This window comes from Zonotrichia albicollis, chromosome 10 (assembly GCF_047830755.1).
Source record: "Zonotrichia albicollis isolate bZonAlb1 chromosome 10, bZonAlb1.hap1, whole genome shotgun sequence".
In the NCBI taxonomy this organism is placed as follows: domain Eukaryota; kingdom Metazoa; phylum Chordata; class Aves; order Passeriformes; family Passerellidae; genus Zonotrichia; species Zonotrichia albicollis.
This window is the reverse complement of record NC_133828.1, coordinates 11,052,037-11,079,078: the sequence shown is the minus strand read 5'-3', so window position 1 is coordinate 11,079,078 and position 27,042 is coordinate 11,052,037. Positions and strand designations below refer to the sequence as shown.

Genomic DNA, 27,042 nt, shown 5'->3' with positions numbered 1-27,042 from the left:
ATTCATAAATTCCATCTGGAGCACAGGAAAGACCACATACTGCAAATCTCTTCTCCCAAAAAAGACCAGACCCCAGCCCAGCTTTGACACACAGGGAGCCAGAGGAAGTGTCAGGATCACATTGGATTTCAGGAAACCAGGTGGAAGTTGTTCCTTCCTTTCCACAGAACTGCCCTCTGATATCCCTGAGGAGTGTCTCTACAGCAGAAGTGGGACTAGCTCCTTATGTCCAGATGTTCCCATATTCCCAACTCTTTGTTCTGTTTCCAGCCAGTAATAGCCATCAGTGTAATTGCTACAGTTTTCCTCAAAAATAAGAGTTACTCTTCCCTTTAGCCCTTTTAGGCTCTTGTTTCGGTTGTAACTGTCTGGATTGATGGAATTGGCAAGGATGCTAACAAGAAAATGGAATCACTTTTTTTTTTTTTTTTTGTCTTTTATGATGACCTGGTTAGCAGTTTGATGTATTGGAGTCACTTTTGGCTGATTTGAGTAATTGATCCCCTCTGGGGAATGAAAGGTATTAAATCACTGTGTTCCCTTTTGGGAGGATATTTTCCCAGTTAAGCAAGCCTTGCTGCTTTCTGCTCTGTGGGCTTGGAAATGAAGATTAAATAATAAATTGGTCATCTCTATGACAACAGAAACACAGCCTTCATGGCGGAGACGTTGTTTCAGAAGGCTTGCCAGGTGGATCACAGATAACAAACTTGCTTAAATTATATTTTTGGCTCTAGAAGATAAAATATTATTCTTGGTGCCTTTCCAAAATATGATCAGCCCAGTGCAGGCTATTCCACAACCAGGGCTCTGAGCCTGGGGGAGTCCAAGGGCTTTTTGCTGTGCAGCCAGATCATGTGGCTCACTTGGGCCTAGAGTGCTTAAATTTCCATTAGTATATTTGGGACAGCTGAAAAGGTGAGCTGAGGCAAGGGGGAATGTTCAGGGCAGTTATTGTGGTGTTTGGAAGAAATAAAGTGAGAAAAGGCAACAGCAAGAGGAAGTGTGTTGGCAGAGATGTATCAGCTGGTCATCCATGGATGGGGAGGGCAGGTGGGAGGCCACTGTGTATTTTGGTAGAGAAACCTAAGCTTTTTCCTATGTATTACATATTGCCTGGGACAGCACAGGTAAAAAAAAAATCATCTAATTCTACAGAGGTGATTGAAGGTCAGTTATGTGAATTGTCACTCTATCCAGCAGCAAAGAAATTTTTTCCTGCCAAAGCCTTGTAAAACCACATGGTTTGGCTTTTCTATGTTGTGCCTCATCTGTGCCTGGCCAGCACTGCTGCTATTTCTCACTCTCCCTGTTTTCCTCCCTCAGGTCTCACGTCAGGTGCTTTGAAACAAAAGAGAATAAAAGGAAAACTCCTAAAAGAGCAAAATGAGGAAACATCGGCATTTGCCCCTCTTGGCAATGTTCTGCCTCCTGCTCTTGGACTTTGGCTCTGTTGGTGCTCAGCAGCAAGCAGGTAAGAGCCTGGGCTGCTTCACCTGACTTTGGCCCTGTACAAGCACTCCTTGGCACTGTTTGGTGTTTGACATGCATGTCCATGGAATGCTGTGGATGGATGTGTTCTGCTCCTCAGCTCCCACCTTGCTGAGGGCCCTTGGGACACGGGCCTTGGCCAACACTCACGGTGCCTCCCCGAGCATGACACTGGCTGGTGCTGTGCCATGGAGGATGCTCTGCAGGGCACCAGGGTGTGGGACATGCGCTCAGGGTGGTCCTGAGAGGGTCTTCTCCTGGGCAGAGCTGTTCTGCTCTCCCTGCATGTGTAAAAGAGTTTTTAGCAGTGAGAAGAGCACTGCCACTGACCTGCAGAAAGGCTGTTTAGAGAGGTGATGCTGGCACCTTTGGGACCAGATCTGCTGTCACCAAGTGTGACAGCAGGAAAAATGCAGGAAGCTCATGCCAGCACCCAGGCTGCTTAAACCAAGCTGTCCTTCCTTCCTTGAGCATTACCATGGAGCCAGCAAAACCCATGCAAGAGACACGGGCAGCTGGAAGCTGAATGAGCCTGAACTAACAGGTGAAGCTGCCAGGGTCTCTGTCTGGCTCAGGGCTGTGTCCAAACCCATGGGTGAGGGTGTAGGAGGGCAGGAGCACCTCAGCTCCCTCTCTCTGGGCAGGGCAGGTGGCATGCTGTCCCCCAGCACCTGCAGGGCTCTGGTGGCTGCATGGTTGTTCTCCAGTGCTTGTCATTTTGCTGCGGGCGATAAGGGGAAGCTGAGCTTCACTTTCACCGTGCCAAGGAGGCTGTTGGTTGTTTGGGTGAGGAGGAGGCGGAGGATGAGGAGTAGGAGGAGGCATGCTTGTGCTGACCGATAGAAAATCCTAAACCCCCATCTGTTTTTTTAAAGCTGTCAAAACCATTGCCGCGGCTGATATAATATTTCTAGTGGATTCCTCCTGGAGCGTTGGGAAGGAACACTTCCAACTCGTTCGAGAGTTTCTGTATGATGTTGTAAAGGCTTTAGATGTGGGAGGAAATGATTTTCGCTTTGCCCTGGTCCAGTTCAGCGGAAACCCCCGCACAGAGTTCCAGTTAAATACCTTCCCCTCCACCCAGGACATCCTGTCCCATATTGCCAACATGACTTACGTGGGGGGAGGCGCCGAGCCCGGAAAAGGATTAGAGTACCTAATCGAGAAGCACCTCACTAAAGCTGCGGGAAGCAGAGCCAGTGAAGGCGTGCCCCAGGTTATTGTAGTGCTGACAGACGGACAGCCCCGGGATGATGTGGCTCTGCCCTCATCTCTCCTTAACTCGGCCCGTGTAAACCTGTTTGCGGTCGGCGTTGAGGAGCCGGTGGAAGGGCAGTTGCGGGAAGTAGCGAGCGGACCCCTCGATACGCACCGCTTCAACCTGGAGAATTTTACCGCTCTCCACGGCATAGTTGGGGACTTAGTGGCGAGTGTCCGCTCCTCCATGACTCCAGAAAAGGCTGGGGCCAAAGGACTGGTTAAAGACATCACAGGTAATGGCTGGCTGGTGGTATCTGCTGGCGCTGCGCTGTTTGGCATTGCCACTCTGGAGGGGCAAGACTGAGATGGACGTTCAGAGGTTTAAAAATAAAGGTTTGAAGCTTGTGGCCCCGTGTTTGCAGCTGCTGAGGTGCTGTTTGCCGACTGAGCCAGGGCTGCCAGGAGTCAGGGCAGGAATCCTTGAATGGGCAGTGGCACCTTGAGGCCAACCTCTGGCACATATGGCATGGAAATTCAAGTATAGGGAGCTTTGCAGAGTTAGCAAATTGCCATGTCCTGTTTACTTCTAAAGTGGGGAAACAGAGGGTGAGCACACCAGACCTGGTAGTGACCCTGACTGAAAATCCTCTGGAGACTGAAGAGGGTGCTGCTGGTTGTGGGGACAGCATGATGGATGTCCCCTTAGAACCAGGTAGGGGGACAGGGAGATGTGCAGTGTGCCATTCCAGAAAGTCACACTCTTGGGCAGTGTGCCATTCTAGAAAGTCACACTCTTGGTGAAGACAGCAAAGGAAGCTGGGTGGGGAATTTCTCTGCTGAAAGCCCACCTCTGACCTGACCCTTAACCTCTCTCCTCATGCACCTGGAGAAGGTGTGTGGTTGAAAAGTCTTCTCTACAAGCCCATGGCTTCCACCTGCTGGAGCACTGGACCCTTCCCACAACTGAAACCTCCCTGCAAACCACGTTGGCTTCAATGGATCTGCACTGACTGCAACACAGGGCCCAATTTCCCTGAAAAAAAAAACCCCAAACCAATCTTCCTCCGTCCCTCCTCTGTTTATGAAATTCCAGCATGGCAAGAGCCTTCTGAGCAGCTTTGTTGTTTTTCAAAACAGAAGTCCTGGGGATCAAACCTTTCTTTTTATTCCTGAGGCTCCATCTGAAGGTCGAGAGCTTGTGGGGCGACGTAAGGCCACAGCAGTGTGATGAGGCAGTGTGACATTAATCCCCCTGTGTTGTCTTGCCTGATTAACCCTCACGCCAGTGCCACTGGGTGCTCTCCATCACTGCATGGCACCGAGCAACACCAAGAGGCCGTGCTCATGTGTGTTTTTTGTCGTGCAAAGCGCTTGGCAGGGCAAATAGCCAGGTCACAGGAAAGCCACAGGGGAGTAGCTGCCCCACAAACGCAACAAAAGGTTCTCCAATGCTAAGGAGATGACACCAATATTGGTGGAAAATCAACGTTACACCCAACCTGCTGGCAGCACTCTGGTGGCTGTTGGGCATCTTAGTCGTGAAGGAACCCAGTGAAATTCCCTGTTGAAATCAATTGGGCAATTGGTCTCTGGAAGCTGGCTATCCTCCTCTGGGCCATGCCAGCAGGTAACCCCATTGAATGGAAACATCTGGAACCTTAGACATTCCCTTAAAAGCTTTAAAGCCAAATTCCTACTTTGTGTATTTTGTGCATTTACAAGTTTGTTTCTGCTTAAAGGTATTTTTTGCAAGCATTTCCTTCCCATCCTATAACACAAATTTAAGTTAATCCTACTGTTGTAGTGTTGTCCCTGTGTGACTTGCATGGGTGATATACAGAGTATTGTTAAACATGGGAAAAGATGTTACAGGTCCTAAACCTTGGACAACAACAGTGTGCAAAACATGGTACAAATATCTGCATAAGAGTTTAAAAAGTCATTTATTCATCTGATTACTACATGTGGCATTAAAATTTCCAAAACTGCCATTGATGCTATGTTAGAAATGAGCCCTAATATGGAATGGAGGTGTAAAAAAGCCCCAGTCCTGTAGTGGTTCTAGTAAAGAGAACCAGAACTGCTGGTCTGTGGCAGTCCCTGGAGCTGACTCACGTAAGTACAACAGTCAGCCCCGAGTTTGCCCTGAAGTATTTGTTAAATCTGACCTGTCTGTCTCATCTGACCCTCCTCGCTTAGTTGTGTAACCAGCATGCTTTTTATTTGTTCTCCACACCAGCTTGTTCCATAAATGTGCACTGAAGTACAAGGTTTTTTTTACAGTGATGACAAATTATCCAACGCATCTGTTTCATATCTATTTTCTCTTCCATGGGAGCAACCCGTTAGTGCCTGGAATCTTGTTCCTCCAGAAAGATATCCAGGATTATCTAAAGCATCCCTGGGTAAAACCAATGTGAGGTTTCCCTTTCATTTTTACAAAGAAATGGAACGTGTACATCCCAACTGAAAATGGCTCAGTAAAACCAAGCCTAAGCACCCCTAAATTTTGCCTCCATGGAAAAATAAATCCTGGAGCTCCTTGAAATTCTGTACCCTGGTGATTTCCTCTGAGCCAACACTGGCCATTGAGTTGGTCCAGGGGAGTGATGGTGACATGGAGACCTTCTCTTTTGTCACTGGAATTGCAGCATTATCTGAATCTCCTGGTTTATGAAAACATGGGCTAGAAAAGCAACTAAATTTGCAATAAATAAATAATTTACTGGCAGTGCTGGTTAATAGCAAAGATCTCAGGTTTATTCCTGGCCTTGCTAAACCACACGCCAGCTTCACTGTTGGTTTCACCTTTGGCTTTCCAAAGTTGAAAGCTGACAGAGAGATTTCCAAATGTTCCTTGTCAGCCATTTGCAAATAGTCTGAAATTTGAGTTCTTAATGCAAGTGGAGAGTACCAGCATGGAAACATCTGAGCATGCTTTGGGGTTTTTCCCCCCACTCCTCTTTTTTGCATGCATAGAGCTCTTGATGATCTTGATGGTAACATTAGTTGAGCAAAAGGAGTAAGAGCAGACACCAGGGCATTTTGGGTCTGCTTTGGTAAGTCTCAAAAATACTGCCCCTCAAAACCAGGTTCAAGCCATGTGCAAGCTTTGTTTGATGTGTGTATATCTCAGCAAATGTTGTGATCATCTGGGTAGGGTCAAACAACTAGAGTTGGATAATTTTGTCATGACTGATGTCATCACCCTGTTTTAACCTGATTCTGCATTCCTTGATTGAATACCCAGAATCCATATGAAAAGTACAGACCAGACCCCTCTGGCAATGATCAACCCGTCTTTGTGCAAAATGTTTAAAGTGACGCAATTTTTGCGTGGCCTGGGTTGAGAACTGTGTGGGTCAGCCTGCTAGAGACATAGCTTCAGGTGGATGGTGGCGACTGGTAAAAGAGTTACAGTCAAGGAAAAGTAATGATAACCTTTTCAATTGTTTGTAACAAATGTGTTTTAAATAATATTTATTCATGGTGGGGGAAGCCCATAGATTCAGCTTCTGTGTTTAACGAGCAAAAGAGCAGAATCATGACAGAGAAGCTGAAACTTTCCCTGCATCCAGTAAATGCTGGCTTTTTTCCTCCCAAAAAACAGAAGGCAGCAATGATAAAAACCTCCTCAACCTCTACTTTCACTATGAATTGCCACCAAATTCCACCTTTTCTTTTGGCTCTGTCTAAATATTTGGACAGTACAGGCCACTGACAGAATGTACGTAGATTTCCAAAAACTGTATTTTGCAGAGGTTTCTCCTTGCATGCCAAGAATGCTGACCCCGTGTTACTACAGCCTCTGGCTCGTGTTGTGTTCACTCAAGCCCTCCCTTGATGGGCTGTGGATGCTGCTGGGAAGGGCCTGAGAGCTCATATTCAATCAGAATGCAGAACTAAGAGGCAAAAATCACCTTCTCAGTGATCACGTTGTTTTGTTTTCTCATTTTCGTGTTTCTCACTGGTTTTCCAAGAAACATGTCAGAACACTGTTACAACTGCATGTAATCACCCATTTTAATGCTTTCACCTTTTGCATTTCTTTTTTTTAAAGCTCAAGAGTCCGCTGACCTAATTTTCCTTATTGACGGATCAAACAACATCGGAGGTGTCAATTTTCCAGCCATACGCGATTTCCTTGTAAATTTGATTGAGAGCCTCAGAGTTGGAGCTCAGCAGATACACATTGGGGTGGTGCAGTATAGTGATCAACCCAGAACCGAGTTCCCTTTGAGCAGCTACTCCACAAAGGCGGATGTCCTGGATGCCGTGAAGGCACTCGGATTCCGCGGGGGCGAGGAGGTGAACACCGGTGCGGCACTGGAGTTCGTGGTGGAGAACCTCTTCACCCAGGCGGGAGGCAGCAGGATAGAGGAAGCGGTGCCTCAGATTTTAGTGCTGATAAGTGGTGGAGAATCTAGTGATGATATCCGAGAGGGCTTGTTAGCGGTGAAGCAAGCTGGTATATTTTCGTTTAGCATTGGGGTCCTGAATGCTGACAGTGCAGAGCTGCAGCAGATTGCTACTGATGGAAGCTTCGCCTATACTGCCCTGGATATCCGTAACCTTGATGCTCTTCAAGAATTATTACTGCCCAACATTGTTGGAGTGGCCCAAAGACTCATTTTGTTAGCGGCCCCAACCATTGTGACTGAAGGTATGTATGCCTTTCTAGACCCTTGCATTTCAGTGAATCCATGAATGATTAAGCTTTTGCACAATTTACAAGCATATTTAAAGCTTTAATTATTCTTTTTTTTTTTTCCAATTAATCTCTCTGGTCTGGTTATGGAGAAGCAGTGTTTCTGTGCAGAAACTCACTAACCCACTGAGTTATCTCTCAAAAACCATGAGATCTTGTTGCAATAACTGGCATGACATATGGGGTGTTTTAAAAGACAGGAGCAGAGTATAAAAAAAAGAGTAAAATAAAAAACTCACATAATCCTTATTGAGGTATCTAAGCACCCTGGAAGTAAACACTGCAGCACTGCCAGTTGCAAAAATATTTATGCCATGTAAGCTTACATTATATGTCAGTTGGAAGTGTCATGACCATAAAATGTGGCTGAGGAAGGCATCAGGAATGCTAAATGGATCCCTGTGTACCAGAGTTGAAATTATCTCCTTGCTAAAACAGTAAAATTCTACAACTCACTGAACCTCTGGGCTGCCCTTGGTAAAAGGGTGGCATTCATATTTGTTGAACTTAAAAACTGAACAGCCCTTCGTTCTTCTGAGTGAAATCCTTACTTTTGATCCATCATCTAAGTTTACTGTTTCCATGAGGCTGTGGGACTTAAAAATGCAGGTGTTAATATTCCACTTAGGTTACTTTGTCACCCATAAGTCCCATTGGCATTATTTCTGGACTAGCATCAGCTCAGGTGTGGTAGAATAATGAATACCTGGATTTATGGTACAAATAGGTGATTTATGAAAGACACAATATGTCATATTGCAGAGGCCCCTGGAAGGGGCCAGCCTGGAGCTGCTGCACTTAATTACCAGGATGCTTAATGCAAACAGCACTTGTGGGATCCCCTTGTCAGTCTGGAGTTCTGTACACACTGTTCCTCATGGTGTATGTTGACATATAAAACTGCATTCCAGATGTCTTTGCTGATCCATGCCTAAACATGGTTGCTATCCTGTGGCTTAAATCAAAGGGAGGAATTTGCCTTAAAGATCATTTTATGACCTTGCCTTGATTATTCCAGGAAAGAACATGAAGAACTTCTTGTAGCACCCTACAAGAGCCATATTTAGCCAAATAATATGAAGTCGGCATGTGTAGCTAAAATGTGAATACTGGGATCCATGCAACTCAGTGGAAAATCTCTCTTTCCTCTTGTCTGATTTTTAACAGTTTGAATGGCAAGATTAAAAAATTTTGGTACCTTTTTTTTTTCATCTCCACTTGTATATTTCTCACTTAAAGTTCCAGCTCATTTGTGGAAGGTACTACGTCAGCCTGTACAGTTACATACAGATGGATGTTAAATGGAGAAGTAGATTATTTCCAAAGGATCTTTAGGGAATTTCCTTCCCCTGAGACCCATGGAAATAAATTTTGACTGGTTTGCTTGGTTGACATCGACAACTTGGAAGGCTGCAGTGCAAAGCAGTTTGGGAGACTGTGCAGCCCAAAAGGGATGCTAAACCCTCTGAGTGCCAAGTGCTCCCATGAAATGCTGCAGTCATCTTGCTTCACTTTAGCTTGCCAGCTGTTCATCCTGGGCTGAAGGGGTGTTCCAAAGAGGCTTTCTGCTCCTTCACCCAGTGGGGGAGCCTGGATGATGGAGTTAGATGAGGAGCTTCACCAGACAGCTGACATGTCAATGAGGATGGAGCTATGCAGGGCTGGGTTCAGCGCTGACACCCTCCAACATTCCCAGCTTTGAGAGTCAAAGATACAATGCTTTGATCCCAAATCCTTTGAAATTCTTGGGAGGCTTGCCATCAGATTTACAGGGCTTTGGATTAAACCCTATGAGATGTGCACAGCCCTGCTCAAAGGCTTTTGCATTAATTGCGTCCATGCAAACCATAAACGTGGGTTGTTTCTTCCTGTGTGTTTTGGGTTTGATTCTTGCATTCCTCTGAGGGAAAAGTACTGCAGGATTTGAGAGCTGCAACAGGAATGAGAAGCTGAGAGAACTCTTCCTTCCCAGCATCCCTCATCTTTCCAAAGCCCCTTTGATGTTTCCCCCAAAAGTCAAAAGTTTTCAGGCTCTCCACTTTTGAGTTTCTAGTTGCTGGGATGTGCTTTGGACATTTCTCCTGGGTTACACAAAGCAGAGATTTCAGTCCTTGCTATCCATTTGGAAAGTTTCCTGTTTTCAGCCCTCTCCTCCTTGGAGTAACTGAGGAGGAAAAAAACCTGGCTGGAGGGATCAATGCTGGAAATCATGGCTCTGTGAAAGGGATCATTTACACAAATCCTCGTTGCTTTGTGTGTAGCTCTGTTCTGACAGCCTGGGCAGCCAATTGCAGACCACTGTCAGCTCGCTTGAGGCTGTGGCTTGAGGAGGGCACCACCACGTTTGCTTTGTGCACGTCCTCATCATTTTGTGCCTGGCAGCACCATGGCAGGCAATTTTAAACTTCCATTTTTTACGATTGGTCCGTAATTATACTATTTCTAGCATGACTCCATGAGAGGCGTGTTTGCAAAGGTGATGCAAGGCTGGCAGATCTTTCAGGATCTGTGGGCAGAGGGGCAGCCGAGTCACAAATGTCACCCCCAGCTCCAAGTCACCCCTCGGGGCAGCCCAGTCTCGTGGCGCTCACCCCTAGTGAGAAACCTGACAGCACCCAGCCTTTGGGAGCACGGCTATCCATGGCCAGCTGGTGGCTGGCCAAGGAGGACTGCAGCCAAAGTTTTGTTCTTTGTTGAAATCCAAAGTAAACAGACTCCATGCAGAGGAGCCCTGATGGGCTGGGGGCTGCTTTTCTCCATCCAGGCAGGGCAAGGCAGTGTTTGCTACTGCTTGCCCTGGGGGTGTGAGATTCCTGTGGAAGCAGGCAGTAAGCCTGGGAGGTGATGGACCTGCCTCCTTGGATCCTGAACCCATCTCAGGAGCTCTTAGGTGGGTGGGTGATCTAAGGATACCCCAAATCCAACATAACACCATGATTCATGGTGCTCCAGCATGACTTGGAAGCAGCACAAAGTTTCCTTTCTCACGTCAATGGCATGAAGTCAGGGAGGTGATGATGTGAGAGGATTTGTCTAAAAGATGGTATCAAGGTTAGGCATCATGATAATCATGTATAATGCTGTTATCACAATCATTTTGGTCTTGTTAATATCTACCTTTTAAGAAAATTTATTTGCTGTATTTAATATCATGATGCTTTGGTTTCAATGCCACAAAACAGGGTTTTTTTCCTCCCTGACTATCTTTCTTCAAACTTAGCCAGGACACTGGAAAGCTAGTTTTTCCTTTTCTGTGTCCTGTGCCATCATCAATAATAAAGTTTTGGAAGTAACAAGCCAGGAAACCTGTTTGTTAAAGACATGGCCACCAGAACACAATCCAGCTCATCCATGACTGGGCCAGCTGTGCCAAGAGAAACCCTAACTTATTTTTGTTAAATAAGGAATAAGATTTAGGATGCAAAGACCCAAAATCCAGGTATGTTGAGTAGGTGGAGACTACTTGTGTCATTGTTCTCAGGAACCTAATCCTTCTCACACCAAACCACCACCATTAAGGTGGTTCCTCTGCAGGTGGAAGGAGCATCACCTGCTTATTTTATCTCATGTGCCCTCTGAGTGCCAAGATTTCTCCTTCCTTCTTTCCATCTATGCTTTCACATGTACATATATTTTATTATTCAAGTGTGTAAAAAAATCACAGTTGTTGCAACTCTCCAAATCTTTGGTGTTTTAGAAAGGGAAAAAAGTCAGATTTACTATTAGTCCTCTGCTGGAGTCTAAAAAATTAATCTAGACCTTTTTAAAGGCATTGAGAATAACAGTACTCCAAATAAACAAGAGGTCCTGAACATTGCTTAGCTGTTGGCACAGAACTGATGCAGAGTGTTTTGAAGGCTAACATGATGTTCATGTGTTACTTGCAGTTATTGAAGTGAACAAGAAGGATATAGTCTTCCTGATAGATGGCTCAACTGCTTTGGGGGCCGCCCCCTTTAATGCAATCCGTGATTTCGTTGCCAAAATTGTCCAAAGGCTGGAGGTTGGACCCGAGCTGATCCAAGTGGCTGTGGCACAGTATGCAGACACTGTGAAGCCAGAGTTTTATTTTAACACCCACCAGACCAGGAAGGACGTGATGGCCAATGTGAGGAAGATGAAGCCCATGGGTGGCACGACACTCAACACTGGCTCGGCACTGGAATTTGTGAGGACCAACTTCTTTACCAGTGCTGCCGGGTGCCGGGTGGAGGAAGGGGTGCTCCCCATGCTGGTGCTCATCACTGGGGGTAAGTCCAGGGATGCTGTTGACCAAGCTGCAGCAGAGCTGAAGAGGAACAGGATAGTGACCCTTGCCGTTGGGTCGAGAAACGCTGACCTGGCAGAGCTTCAAGAAATTGCTCATGAACAAGATTTTGTGTTCAACCCGAACGACTTCCGCCTCCAGTTCATGCAAGCCATTCTTCCTGAAGTGCTGTCACCTATCCGGACACTCTCTGGAGGACTGCTCGTCCCAGAGCCACCCTCAGGTAATTAAAGGCCTTTTTCTAATTAAGGAGGTGTGGTTTATAAGTTTGCCGATTCTTATTCTGCGACATGTACAGATAATGGGGAAAACCATACCAATGCATGTTCCAGCATGTTTTAATGTGAGTGCATGAACAGGTCAGTGAACTCGGTAGCGTGGTTGTTGTTACAGATTTATGGCTCCTTCCTAGAGATTTTTGTCCTGTTCTCATTTTGTCACCAACATTTAAAGGCCTGGATGATGTGGAAGATGTGCTTTAGTAGTTAGGTACCCAAATTGTTCAGTGGAGGGTTTTGCTCTTCTTAGGGTTTGTGTAGCCTATGAATGGGACACCTGTGAGTGTTAAAGTCTCTTCCTCAGTTTGGGAATTATCCATAGTGGGTGTTTGCTCAGAAAAGTAGAGGTTTCACTGGAGTGTAAAGAACATAAGCCAGTTTGTTTGTGGAGATGTTCAGAGCTGACATTGCTGGACGGAAATTCACCCTTTAAGAACGTATTTTGATTTCTTATTATTTACTCAGCTCGAGCCCCAAGAGGCATGCAAAGATATTTCAGTATTGATTTTAATTTAATCTGTTTGGAAGATGATCCAAAGCTCCAGGAAGACAGTGGACTCTTTTTATATGTCCTTGCCATTGACATCAGTAGACTTTGGAAGAAACTGATAAGGTTGTGGCTTTTGAGGAAGTTCCCCCTGCATTTCAAGAGTTATTCTAGGTGCACAAAGATTTTATACCAAATTTCTCAGGATTTCTTCACAATAGAGATGCTTGAGGTGAAATCCATGTTGCGTTAGACCATATTTGAGCCTTGGATTTTTGTCTCATGACATGTGAGCATTAGAAAACCAGGATTTCTTCCAGCCCGCAGTAAGATCAATAGTGAGGTTCCTACTGGCTTAAGTAGCTGTTGAATTGTGTCCATCTTTTTTCTAGTTTCTCACGTAATTTAAAATTATAAACCGCAGTGGAAAAGAGACAGAATGTTTGGAAAGAATCCTGAAAGAATTAAAGCATGTGTCTGATTTACATGAAAAGAAGACATTTTGAAATCAGTTTGCCAATACTTGTCCTTAATGAAGATGAATATCACAGGACCTATAATTTAATAAGCTTGGTTTCAGAGTGTGTCTCCAGCTAATACAGTTTTGCATGGCTATACACCAAAGCTGATGTGCTTATTTTTCAATGTAAATTAAAAATGTTCCTGTGTTTTCTCGTTCTTCAAAGGTCATTCATGCAGCTTCTCTATTTTTCCAGTCCTTTTTTTGTGCTTACAGCTATTCACACACACAATAAGCAAAGGATTGTATCCTACCCCTATAAATTATTATGTGTAGCAACAAAACTGATTTTGACACTGGGCAGTTGCATTTTAACTGGCTATTGTCTCACCCTGGGCCTTGAATGGCACTTTTCTGGGAAAAATTCAAAATACAGAAAGCCAGACAATCTGTAAAATCTGAGAGCAATCCCTGTATTCCAAAGAGCCTTTAATTTCCTTTTTGTTCTGAATAGCTCAGTATTTATGTATTTTATATACAGAACAGCAAGCTTACAGGGACAAGGCAAGCTAGAGAATGGATGAATCTAGCCAGAAGTGCTTTAAACAGAAATATAACGAGCAGAATTAGAAAAGGGCATAAATAAATCCTTGAATAATTCATTTGAAGGAAGGCATCTAGGGGGATGTCTTGGATGACATCAGATCTCCAAGATTTTATTTAAAAGCTTGGCATTTTGGTCTGTGATCTGGACGTGTTTAGAACAAAAAAAGAGCAAAAAAAGGGTGATGACCCTGTGATGTCTTTGAGGTGTAGACCTACATCCTGGAGCTCAGATGCCTGGAGATAGCCCAGGAAGGATTTACCTTAAAAAATGGAACTAAGAGCTGCCAAAAGTGGGAAATTTTTCCCCCTTCAACATCCCACAAAACAGATGTCTGTAACAACAGACGGTAAAGTGCAGCGCTCAAGAAGGCAGGTATCCTCAGGTAGCTGTTGAGCCTGACATTTAAAAGGGTTGCTGATCCTTCCCTGCCCAATTCAGTCATTTCCAGCAAGGTCCTTGTTACTTCTGTGCTGATCACACCTTTGCTCCTCTCTCTCTCTCCACCCTAACACGGTCCACATGCGTGTACGGCGTACGCTGCATGCACACATGATAAAAAAAAAAAAATTCCATTTTTCGTTTTGTGCCATGTCTCACGTTGTTTTCTGTGCTCTACCGCAGTTCAAGTAACCAAAAGGGATATCATCTTTCTTTTGGATGGATCACTCAACGTCGGAAATGCCAACTTCCCCTTTGTGCGGGACTTTGTGGCCGACCTAGTTAACTACCTTGATGTCGGCAGCGACAAAACGCGAGTGGGCTTAGTGCAATTTAGTGACACCCCCCAAACCGAGTTCTCCCTGTACTCCTACCAGAGCAAAGCTGACATAATCCAGCGCCTGGGGCAGCTGAGGCCCAGGGGGGGCTCGGTGCTCAACACCGGCTCCGCGCTGAACTTTGTGCTCTCGAGTCACTTCACGGAGGCCGGTGGGAGCAGGATAAATGAACAAGTGCCCCAGGTGCTGGTCCTGGTGGCGGCAGGGAGCTCTGCCGATCCCTTCCTCCAAGTTTCCAATGAATTAGCTCGGGCCGGAGTGCTGACCTTTGCTGTGGGCGTTAGGAATGCAGATAAGGCAGAACTTGAGCAGATTGCCTTTAATCCAAGAATGGTGTATTTTGTGGATGATTTCAGTGCCCTGGCAGCTTTACCCCAGGAGTTAAATAAGCCCATAACAACATATGTTAGTGGAGGTGTGGAAGAGGTTCCACTCGCCCCAACAGGTAATGCCTACCTTCCTGCATGCTGACTGCATGAAGTTGATCTTGTTTAAGTGAATTTCTTGTTTCCACAGTACACGTGTCCAAGCCCTGAGTCATCAAAGTGGTTATGGCTGTGCTTAACTTGATGATCTTTAAGGTCCCTTCCAAACCAAACCATTCTATGATTCTATGAATACATGGCTTGACACTGGCAGCACTTAATTTTGTTCAAGTCATTGCTACCACACCTTAAAAGCACAGTTTTAAGTCTTTTGGTAGGTCAGGACCAAAGGAGGACCTGAGTGAGTCTGTGCCCACCAGTCACTGGCTCTGGTGTTCCCTTGCTATTCCCATAAGAAGGCCACAACCTGTAAATGCATCATGTGCACTAAATCAGGCAATGGGAGCGTGAGATTTTGACCACAAGAAGTGGTGTGGAAAGGTTAAAATAATGCCAAAGAGCACACAGGAGCAGAGGTCTAGCCAGGAACAGGTGTACAAATCCATCCCCAGAACCACTTGGTCAAAGTGATGTTATCAGGCTGTCACAGAGGCTGGATTTGATTCCAGAAATTCAAAGCTATCCTTCAGTATTAAACCCAAAGGCTTTTGGCAAGTTTAACCCTTTTTAAACAGGTCTTTTCTCATTAATTCCATTATCGTGGCTATTTGCCCAGGAAGACATGGGAACATATGGGATGGGTTAGTATGGAAAGGAGACCATTAAGATTAATATGAAAGTACAAGAGGCTTGGGTTTGCCTTGGGTATTCAATGAGATCAAAAGGGCATCAAATTGAAACAGGTGAAAGGCTTTTATGGATTTAGATGCTCCTTATGATGCAATTGGGAGAAGATCCAGAAAATGCTTCGTGTCTATGTGCATGAACTGTCTATTTGTTGTCTACTGAGCCTTTCAATAGGAAAAAAAAACCCAACAAATCCTCCACTGCTGCTTTACTTCATGTCTGTATTGTCAACATATTGCTAGAGCTTAAACATCACTGAACCAGCCAATTCATGATGTGATACAATATATGATATTTCCGTCTGGTGCCTGTATTTATTGAGTCTTAGGATAGACATGTCCTTGCTTTCCCTTCTTCCTCAGAAGCTGTATAGTTCTGCAGACTTTGAATACTTTGGTAAATAAGAATACTGAAAGAATGAAACCCAGCTAACTTGCAGACAATTTTCTAGGATGGCATACGAGAAGAAAAACCCTTTCATTTCTTTTTTTCCCTCCCCTCCCCTTTTCATTTGTGAATTTATTCTAGAAAGCAAGAAGGATGTTTTATTCCTGATTGATGGCTCAGCCAACCTCTTGGGCATCTTCCCTGCCGTCCGGGATTTTGTACACAAAGTAATTTCTGACCTGAACGTGGGTCCCGACGCCACGCGAGTCGCCGTCGCGCAGTTCAGCGACACCATCCAAATTGAATTTGACTTTGACGAGTACTCATCCAAACAAGATATGCTTACCAAAGTGAAAAGGATGAAGATTAAAACTGGGAAGCAGCTGAACATCGGAGCTGCACTCGATGAGGCTGTAAGGAGGCTGTTTGTGAGGGAAGGTGGAAGCAGGATCGAAGAAGGGGTTCCTCAGTTTTTGGTCCTCCTTGTTGCTGGGAGATCGACCGACAATGTGGAGGAGCCATCAGATGTTCTGAAGCACGCTGGAGTGGTAACCTTTGGTATCAGAGCCAAAAATGCTGACCCTGTAGAGCTGGAAAGGATTGTTTATGCCCCACAATTCCTTCTGAACGTCGAATCCCTCCAGCGGATTTCAGAGCTTCAGCCGAGCATAGTCAACCTGCTGAGAACAGTCCAGCTTCAGCCAGGAGGTACAGGGGTTTCCAAGCCCTGGGGTTTCCAAGAGGCTGAAAGACATGACTTACATGCCCTGCTCAGTTGGTAACTGGAGCATCTGGGTCTGGTGGTGTTTAAAATGATTGTGTAGAAACTGCTGTTGTACTTGGAGTTTCCTCTGCTCACACTCTGATCTGGCAAAGCATTAAGTGCCAAACCAAATTTTGATGATAAGTGGGGAAAATGCTTTTGTTCTGCTGCAAGAGCTGTAGCTGATGCTGTTTCCAGTGTGTAGAACATGGGACAAACCTGAAATAACAGGACATTGTTGCCCCAGAGATGTTGCATTAATTGATGTGCAATGCTGGGCTAGAGATAAAAGAAGCAAACACTGGCTTGTCTCAATTTCTCTTTCCAGCTTCCCTCTTCTGGAGGAGTGGATTCCAGCATACTGGATTCACTCTTGCTCTGCTATCTCTTCCAGGATATGATGGCAGTTTCTACATTTTCTACAAACACACCAATAAATCAGATGCTCTTGACACAGTTACCATTCAAGCTCAGTAGATGAGATGGATTCATTAAAGAATAATTTTTAAAAGGTCTTCAAAATAACTACATGGCCACAACAACAAATTCACACCGCAGTACTGGAAATCATGAGTGTCCAGCTGTGTGATTTCCTGAGGCAACCTCAACTGGAGCATTAGCTCGTCTCCCAACAGGAGATGGAAACAAGGAAAAGTGTGATAACATCCATCTCTTCTCTCCCTAAGGGGGCAGATGGACTTAGAATCATAGAAACATGAAAAAGAAATAGGGCTGGAAGGAATCTCAGGGTGCCATCTGCTACACACCCTTGTCCCCAGCAGGATCTTTTTGCCCAGAACTGGATTACATTGATCTAATCTGTTCTGGAAACCCTTTGGGGGAGACTTTCCAGATTCCATAGCCAATCTGCTCAGTTGCTTTCATCAGACAGCACTTTCCCTTCACGTCACACTTTTGTCTCCCTAGTCACAGTTCAAGTCTTCTACATCTCCTTCAACCTGAGGAGGACACAGATGTCAGCTTGCTCCCAAACATTCATATTTTCATCTAAGTTGGATAGATGAAAAGGTCTTAGATTTTTCTACAGTCTTTTCATCTAATTTAGGCTTAACATGTTGGTCTTAGTCCTCATGTCACCAGCTGTGTACCTAGCTCATTCAATCCTTCCTTGTAGGTCTTGTAGGTTTTCTTCTACATTTTCACCCTTGCCTCCCCAACATCAGCCTGCTCCAAATGTCCAGAGCGTGACAATGGCATCCTCTGGTCATCTCTTACCCCATCCTTTCCATGAGGATTCATGACCCTTCCCATATTTGTGCAGCTTCTGTCTCAACCAGGACTTGTGCAATCAGTGCTCTTGAATTCCATCCTCCCTTTTAAAACCATTTCTGTCTTGTCCAGACCGTTTGGAATTCCTTTGGCCACCAAGGACTATTAATAATTGTGCTGTTTGCTCAGGGACAGCAGCATCCACCCAGTTTTCCTAGTATTCTTGGCTAAAAGACATCCATTCCATAGGAGCAACTGTATTTTTTTCCTTCTTTATATTTTTTATCTTCTTATCTTTATCTTATTTTTCTTCTTTTTTTTTTTTTCTTCTTTATCTGCTACACAGGGATTTTTAATAGGGCTTTCCCATTGTTCCTGAACTTTAGAGGAAGTATATGAAACAGAGAAACACCAGGCAATGTCTGCTCCCTCTTCCCACCTATATTATTTTTCCTCTCCTATGCAGGGTTCCAACAATCCTCTTAAGAAATACATTTGTTCTGAAGTCTGCATTAAGAGTTCAACTGCCCTTGTTAACTCTTTACATGGCTGAGCATTCATAAGTAGATAATTAATATTTTCTTCAGAGGGGCAGATCATGCTCCTGCTTATTCCACTCGACCTTGCTCTAAGCAAGCCAAGAGTACTTTTTGGGATGTCATCCAGCAGTTGCTGTTTTTGAGAGGCAGTGATATTTTCTGCTTGGCCTAGCCTAAACTTTGCAATTCTGTTGGTCAATAGCATAACAGGTCAAAGTTCTCTGATCTTTGACACTTGATAGTCTTGATTTTGAGATTTTTTTACTTGTTTCTTTGTGGTTTTTGTTTGTTTGGTTTTTTTTTTTTTTTTTTTGAGAAGAAGAGTTTGGCCACAATTAGCATGTTTTTTCCTGCCTGAAGATAGTAAAGAAAAAAACCCCAGAGATCAGTATCTAGAGTATCTAGATGCATCTTGGAAGAGCATTTCAGCATTTTCAGCTGGATGTCCTCTCCAGCAATTTCTTAATTTCTTCTCAGAAGTATTTCTTTCTAAGTTCAGTAATGCGCCAGAAAAGCTTTTCTCTCCCTGTGAGCACTCCCTGTATGCCATTTTGTCCAGAAGCTCTTTGTTTCTTGGGAACAAAATATCCCTGGCTCCTGTTGCATGCTGCAAAGTCAAATGCCAGCTTCCCATGCCCCTTGGGAGCTCAGGTAGCAGATGGCACCCAGAAATCCCTTGGCACCCCGTTTCCCATGGGTCTATGATTCTACGACTCGGTGGGTAAGGCACGGAATGCACTGCACTCCAATTTCCACCAGCTTCCACCCATCTGCCCCCTCAGCAGGGGTTGCATCCAGTGGCAAAGGAACCGAACCACCTTTCCTGACACCTCGCCCTCCCCTCCCCGAGCTTTGTTCTCCTTCGGTTCAATGTACGAGGAGAACATTAACCACTGCGAAAGAGAATCTCACTTCTCGTCCCCCTTCCCTTACTTGTCTCAAACAGTAGTTGAGAGAGGTGAGAAGAAGGATGTGGTGTTTCTGATCGATGGCTCGGACGGTGTCAGAAGAGGTTTCCCTCTCCTGAAGACGTTTGTCCAAAGAGTCGTGGAGAGCCTGGACATCGGCCGCGACAAGGTGCGCGTGGCCGTGGCGCAGTACAGCAACACCATCCAGCCCGAGTTCCTGCTGGACACCCATGAGGACAAAGCAGATCTCATCAGTGCCATCCAGCAGCTGAAGCTCATGGGAGGGTCTCCTCTGAACACGGGGGCAGCCCTTGACTACCTCATCAAGAACGTGTTCACGGTGTCAAGCGGCAGCAGGATAGCGGAGGGTGTCCCGCAGTTCCTGATCCTGCTGACTGCTGACCGGTCCCAGGACGATGTCAGGAGGCCCTCAGTGGTCCTGAAGACGAGCGGCACGGTGCCCTTTGGCATTGGGATTGGAAATGCCGACCTCACAGAGCTGCAGACCATTTCCTTCCTCCCAGATTTTGCTATCTCTGTGCCCGACTTCAGCCAGCTGGACTCGGTGCAGCAGGTCGTCTCCAACAGAGTCATCCGGCTGACCAAGCAAGAGATACAATCTCTGGCCCCTGACCTGGTTTTCACATCACCCAGCCCAGGTGAGAAGATGTTTGTGTCTGCACCGAGAGCCAGTGGCAAAATATGATGTTTAGAAACATCATGGCTGCAACACAAACTGAGAAAAGCAAAGATGGTCATGGCTAAGACACCAATTCTGAATTCTAGAATTCAGAATTAGATAGAATTCTGTCATGGTCTCCCTGTTGGTGCACTCAGGGTTGGTAGGAGCTGTGCAAATTAAACTGAACCACCTGTAAGCCCAGCCCCTCAAGGTGGTCCATGCTGCATTCACGTGGAAGACCCACAAAGCGAATGTTATCACCTTAATCTTATTTTAAGTGGATGGATTTTAAGTCCATGCTGTTCCTTCTGGAATGGAAACCGTGTCCTTTAGATGCTACAGGGGCACCTTCACACCAATAAAAATCAAGGTCAGCTTTCTGCTAAATGTAAGACATCCTGATTTTCCCTACTTTTGCCTCCCTCATTCACTGGGGAAAGGGAAATTGGAGGCAGGCATCAGAAGAAGGATCAGATCTTACCTTTCTGGTCTCCCTTGGAGTGAAATCCAGCCGGTATATGCCTGGGATGAAGAGTATCCACCCCAGAGAAGTCCCTTAGAAATTCGCTGTCCTACTCTGTTAATTCCCTTCTAAACCAGATCACTTTCCTAAACCAGACCACTTTCCTCCATCCCCATTTATCAGTGTGATGTTCTGCGATAATTCAGGCTCTGAATTACCTGAATTACCACTGCAGAAAACACTCTATTAGGAATCAAAAAATCGTCCTGGAAAGGCAGAAGCTGAAAGTATAATAGGATAGAATCTTTCCTAGAGAGCAAAGCCAAAGAAAGAGGGTGGTTCTGAATGTAAAGCAATCTGCCCTGAGTAGGCACTACCACCAGGCTACATTTTCTCAGGTGGAGATCTCAAAAGGAATTACTGTTCCAGGTGTCCCGTTGCTCCCTCTCGCTTCCTTTGCTCTGGAATTTGCTGTTCTTACTACCCCTGGGATGTGCCTAGCAGCCTGGTCGTGTCTCTGGGTTGAACCCAGAGCTTCCTGCTGGGGCTCCTAGGAGTTATCCCAGGCAGGGAAAACAAGGAGTACCATCCCCATGGCCAGAGGCATGGGTTTAGTGGTGTAGATGATGAGCTTAGCTGCTCTCCATGAGCAATTCCTGGTGCTTCTTCCTGACCAGTGCCTTCTCTCCTGCAGCGGGCGTGAAGAGGGACATCGTGTTCCTGGTTGACGGCTCCCGCTACGCCGCCCAGGAGTTCTACCTCGTCCGCGACCTCATCGGGAGGATCGTCAACAACCTGGACGTGGGCATCGACACCACCAGGATCTCGGTGGTGCAGTTCAGCGAGCACCCCCACGTGGAGTTCCTGCTCAACACCCACTCCACCAAGGACGAGGTGCAGAACGCCGTGAGGCAGCTGCGGTCCAAAGGCGGCCAGCTGGTGAACGTGGGGGAGGCCCTGGAGTTTGTGGCCAAGACCATCTTCACCCGGCCCTCCGGGAGCCGCATCGAGGAGGGCGTCCCGCAGTTCCTGGTCATCCTCTCCTCCCGCAAGTCCGACGACGACTTTGAGTACCCGTCCCTCCAAGTCAAGCAAGTGGGGGTGGCACCTATGATGATAGCCAAGAACGTGGATACTGAAGAGATGATACAGATTTCCCTCAGCCCTGAATATGTATTCCAAGTCTCCAGCTTCCAGGAGCTGCCCGGCCTCGAGCAGAAGCTGCTGACTCCGATTGAAACCCTGACTGTGGACCAAATCAGGCGGCTGCTGGGAGATGTGCAGCCCCCCATAGGTAAGGCATTGTCTCTCTCTGGGCTGCTACTCAAACAAATGTTGCCCAAAAGACCTTCTCTTTAGGTCAAGATTTTCCTTAGTTAAAACCTAAGTGGTAGCACATGTACAATTTTAGAAGGAAAGCTTTAGACAGAGAGCAATTCTACCCAAGTACCTAAATACATTATAACCTATGATTTTCAAGTCAAGTGCTTTAAACATGGCACTTATTTGGATAAATTTCAATTCAAATACACAATGTGTACTATTGCCTGTTCCCACTTAGCAGTTCTCTAGGAAACATATTGCATGACTTGTGAGGGTTCCTCAGGGTGAGAGAGATAGACGAGAATCTTGCTTCATGATCAGAAGGCTGGATTTATTAATTTATGATATATAATACATTATTACTATGCTAATAGGAATAGAGAAGAGTTCAAAAGCTGCTAAGCTAAGAATAGAATAGGAATAGAATCAATAACAAAGTTCTGTGTCCAAGCAGAAAGCAAGCAATCTCTCCTGTGAGTGGACAGCAAATCCAAACACTCACAGAAGACCAATCACAGCTGCACCTGTTTGATTCCACACCAGCTGATAACAATTGTTTACATTCTTCTTCTGGGGCCTCAGCTTCCCAGAAAGGAAAAATCCCAAAAGAAAAGATTTTTATGAAAAGATGTCTGTGACAGAAACAGGCATAAATCGGGGCAAAAGAAAGCTGGAAACATTGACAAATCCAGAGAAGAGTATCAATGAATGAGACAGATAAGGCTGTGAGTAATGCATGCTTCAAATTCTAAGCAGACACACATCCCCGCTTGTACACAGGCCCTTTTGGAGAGGCTCCCTGAAGCACTGGGGCATATTTTGGCTAAAGTTGACCAAAATATGCCTCGTGGTTCTACCTCACATGACCGCAGATCGCACAGAAATCCTCCAGCAAAGCTTAAGCAAAGGATGGCACGCCAATAATTTCCTCTCTTCTTGCTTCCCTGCAGATGTTTCTGGAGATGAAAAGGACATAGTCTTCCTCATTGACAGCTCTGACAGCGTCCGGCCGGATGGGCTCGCTCACATTCGGGATTTCATCAGCAGAATTGTCCAGCAGCTGGAAGTGGGGCCAAACAAAGTGCGGATTGGGGTGGTGCAGTTCAGCAATAGCGTCTTCCCCGAGTTCTACTTGAAGACCCACAAGTCCAAAAACGCCGTCCTGGAAGCCATCCGCCGCCTGAGGCTTAGAGGTGGGTCCCCCCTGAACGCTGGCAAAGCCCTGGACTTCGTGGTGAAGAACTACTTCATCAAGTCTGCAGGGAGCAGGATAGAAGATGGAGTGCCCCAGCACCTGGTGGTCATCCTTGGAGACCGGTCCCAGGATGATGTGGACAGACCCGCCAGAGTGATCACTTCCACAAGCATCAAACCTCTGGGTGTCGGAGCCAGGAACGTGGACAGGGACCAGCTGCAGGTCATTACCAACGATCCTGGGCGTGTGCTTGTGGTGCAGGACTTCACAGGGCTCTCAACCTTAGAAAAGAGGGTGCAGAACATTCTAGATGAGCTCCCGATACCTACAACAGACTCGCCTGGAATAAATCAAGTTGGTAAGGCTGCTATTCATCCTGAAGACTTTTCTGAACAGAGTACAGATGGTATTTGTATAAAGTGAAAATGATGCTTTAATAACACCTTTCGATTCTCAAACCTCTAGTTGCATTGACTAAAAGAACTCTTTGAAGTTGTTGAGTTAGGAAAGAATGTAATTAAATCTGAAAGGAGATGAGGGTGACTACCAGAAGTAATGCTGTATGAAATGTTGTACAAAAATTTTCTTGTATGGATGTAAAATCCTGCCAAGGGTCAATGAAATTAAAATGGTAGAAAGGGGAGAGAAATTTCATTTGCAAAGTGCTACTTCATGAAGCCCTGAGCAGCTTAAAAGCTATAGGTGCTGCATGCAATTACTAACAACTGTGTTTTCTTTGTAATCTTTTCAGGAGGCAAGAAGCAGGCTGACATTGTGTTTTTGCTGGATGGCTCCATCAATCTGGGGAGAGATAACTTCCAAGAAGTCCTCCAGTTCGTCTACTCCGTGGTGGATGCCATTTACAGGGATGGCGACTCTATCCAGGTAGGGCTGGCCCAGTACAACTCGGATGTCACTGATGAGTTTTTCCTCAAGGACCACTCCACCAAAGCTCAGATTTTAGACGCTATCAACAAAGTCATCTACAAAGGTGGGCGGGTGGCGAACACCGGCGCGGCCATCAAGCACATCCAGGAGAGGCACTTTGTGAAGGAGGCTGGCAGCAGGATTGACCAGAGGGTGCCCCAGATCGCCTTCATCGTCACGGGTGGGAAGTCTACGGATGATGGGCCGAGGGCATCCGTGGAAATCACGCAGAAAGGCGTCAAGGTGTTTGCGGTCGGAGTGAGGAACATCGACCTGAAGGAAGTCAGCCTGCTGGCCAGTGAGAGCGCCATGAGTTTCAGAGCAGCCACAGCCCAGGAGCTGTCAGAGCTGAATGAGCAGGTCCTGGTCACGCTGGAAGCTGCCATGGAGGAGAGGTTGTGCCCAGGAACAACAGATGTGACAAGAGGTAAGGACAATCCCTTCATGACGTTCTCAGGGGTGGCTTTTAATGTCCAGTGTGTTTTGATGGACTTGTTTGTCCTATTGTTGTGCTTTGCCTATGGCCTGAGGTGCAGGATGGGCTCATTTCTCCTCCAGAAGTCTGATGGAGGTTGCAAACTTTTGGTACAAGAGCTGCCTGTCCATGGCCTTCAGCCTGTGAATGACTGGAGTAACATCACCACAGAGGTGCCACTGTGGTGGAACTCATTTCAGATGTGACAGCCAGGCACTAAATCACTGGCCTCCTACCACCACATTTAGCCTTTGGACTAAATCCCACTTTGGACTTTCTCACAGGGACATGATACCAGTATTATCTTGACAGACCAACTTGTTTCTTTGCCAAAATGAAAAGTGATGGCTTTTGTTTCCCCTCCCTGTGTCTATTACAATATAATTGAAATTTCTGGCCATTCAGGCATGCATGGTATGCTGGAAATCACAGAATAATAGAATTCTAGTATAGTTTGAGTTGGAGGGCACCCCAAATACCATCTCATTTCAACTTCCCTGCCATGAAACACCTCCCACTATCTCAGGTTGCTCCAAGCCCTGTCTAACCTGGCCTTGAACACTTCCAGGGATGGGGCTACCACAGCTTCTCTGGGCAACTACTGCCAGCACCTGCCCACCCTGACATGGAAGAATTTCTTCCCAATATTCCAACTAACCCTGCTCTCTGGCAGTGGGAAGCCATTTCCCCTGCTGTCACTCCAGGATCTTGTCCAAATCCTATGCCCATCTCTCTTATAACCCCTTTAGACAGTGGAGGGGAAAAACAGGGAATTTCCCTTGTCAGATCACCCAGAATGCCCACCTGATCTCATGACAGGTATATGAGAAAAAAAAAAACAGGGCATGAGTGCTTGTAGTTCAAGGTAAAATTGCCTTAAGAAGGAATCCCATGATTTGGCTACTTCAGAAGCCAAGCAGGGGAATTGTGGTGAGTAAGTGAGCTGGTATTGCTGTCGGATCAGGCTCCCAGCAGCTGGTTTTACTTACTGCATTGCAGCCAATCCTACTCCCAGCACAGCTGATCATGCCTCAGCCCTCTGACTTTAAGCAGAGGCGTCTCCTAAACCTCTGGAGAAATAGAAAGATAGGCACAACAACCCTGAGCTGAGCAGCAGCTCCAGCTGGGAAGAAAAACTGAGTGCTGGGAAAAGCAAACCACTGCTGGTGGTATTAACTTATCCCGAGTGTGGTTAAGACATTAACCAGGCTAATACCAAAGAGAATCCAAACCACTCCCTGTGATTTTCTGAGTGTCACTTCCAGCACAGGCAGAAGGTGCACACTGTACAACTACTGACAGGTTTCCACGTGCTGGAGAGAGAGAAAGGCAGTCTTAGCTGCCTGATGAAAATGCAAATTTCTCTTGGACTTGGTTTAGGCAGCTCGTCCCAGTGCTAAAATTAAATAAAGAAAATTAATGAAATGCAAGTTTCCCCAGGTTGTCACTGCTATGGTGAAAGGAAACAGAAGGCACTTGTGCAGCAAGTGGTGTCAGTTCTTGATGCAGTGTCCTCATTAACTGCTAAAAGAGTAATTAGAAATTGAAAACCAATCATTGCATTGCTCCATGCTGCTCTTCTCTCTATCTTCCCCCTTCAGACTGTGACCTAGAAGTGATAATTGGCTTTGATGTCAGTGATGTTGGGCCCGGCCAGAGCATCTTCACTTCCCAGCGAGCCCTGGAGTCCAGAGTGGAGTCTGTGCTGAACAGGATAACACAGATGCAGAAGATCAGCTGCACTGGCAACCAGGCACCCAATGTCAGGGTGGCCATCATGGCCCAGGCCCAGGGGGGACCCGTGGAGGGGCTGGATTTTTCCGAGTACCGGCCCGAGCTCTTGGAGAGGTTCCTGGACATGCGGACCCGCGGGCCCTACTACCTCAGGGCAGACACACTGAGGTCCTACCTGAGCAAATTCCGCTCCTCACCCGCTGGCAGCACCAAGGTGAGCCAGGGCCAACGCCTCTGGGGTGGTACTGGCCCGCAAAGCTGGCTTCTGGTGTCCTTTAGTTGCTAAAGAAACTCTAAATTAATAATAATTTTTAAAAAAATTAAATTTAATTTATTCACCATAAATGTAGTCACTTAACCCTACTTGCTTGCAGCACTGTCCCTGCATTGCCAAGGTCCTGACAATTGATGAGCATCACTGCAGCCAGTTCCCACAATCACTGCTTAGCTGCAAATTATTGCTCTCCAGATATTTCCTGTGTTGTTCTCTAGCAACACCTGCATGATGTACAGGAACAGGAATGCACAGGAACCTGGCACAGGAATGCAGAGCTTCATGGCCTGGAAAAGGTGTAGAAGTCCCCTCACCTTGTCTCAGATGAAGCATTGGGAAAAGGGGTCCTGACAGAAGCATTGAAATATTCTGGGTCCTGACAGAAATTTGTCTCTCTCCCAGGTCATAATCCATTTTACTGATGGTGTAGATGAGCCAATAAGTCAGCTGGAGGCTGCTTCGTCTACTTTACACTCAGAAGGTAATTTTTTTGCTCTTCCAGGCAGTGACTGTTAACACGTAGCCATTTTACCACCACTTCTAAATCCATCTGCTTTTGATAAGTAAGAGCTAAGGATTTTGTGAGCTCTACATGCACTTTCTGTTCTTCACTGCCTTCCTATGATGTTTTAACTGCCTGCTGCCACCTAAGCACGTGGGCAACTTACACTAGATGTGTCTGAAGATGCTTGTTCT

General features: G+C 46.0%; 1 protein-coding gene across 1 annotated transcript in view; it reads left to right on the top strand.

The window, feature by feature from the left end:
- Positions 1-27,042, top strand: part of COL6A3 (collagen type VI alpha 3 chain) — a 58,539-nt gene that overhangs the window by 7,661 nt on the left and 23,836 nt on the right. Inside the window, exons 2-13 of the mRNA XM_074547995.1 lie at positions 1,327-1,474; positions 2,367-2,984; positions 6,752-7,354; positions 11,287-11,889; positions 14,120-14,719; positions 15,975-16,541; positions 19,312-19,932; positions 21,113-21,712; positions 22,692-23,294; positions 23,688-24,290; positions 25,940-26,286; positions 26,749-26,827. Coding sequence (XP_074404096.1) covers positions 1,387-1,474; positions 2,367-2,984; positions 6,752-7,354; positions 11,287-11,889; positions 14,120-14,719; positions 15,975-16,541; positions 19,312-19,932; positions 21,113-21,712; positions 22,692-23,294; positions 23,688-24,290; positions 25,940-26,286; positions 26,749-26,827 — 5,932 coding nt within the window. The 5' untranslated portion in view covers positions 1,327-1,386. The remainder of the gene's footprint in view (positions 1-1,326; positions 1,475-2,366; positions 2,985-6,751; positions 7,355-11,286; positions 11,890-14,119; positions 14,720-15,974; positions 16,542-19,311; positions 19,933-21,112; positions 21,713-22,691; positions 23,295-23,687; positions 24,291-25,939; positions 26,287-26,748; positions 26,828-27,042) is intronic.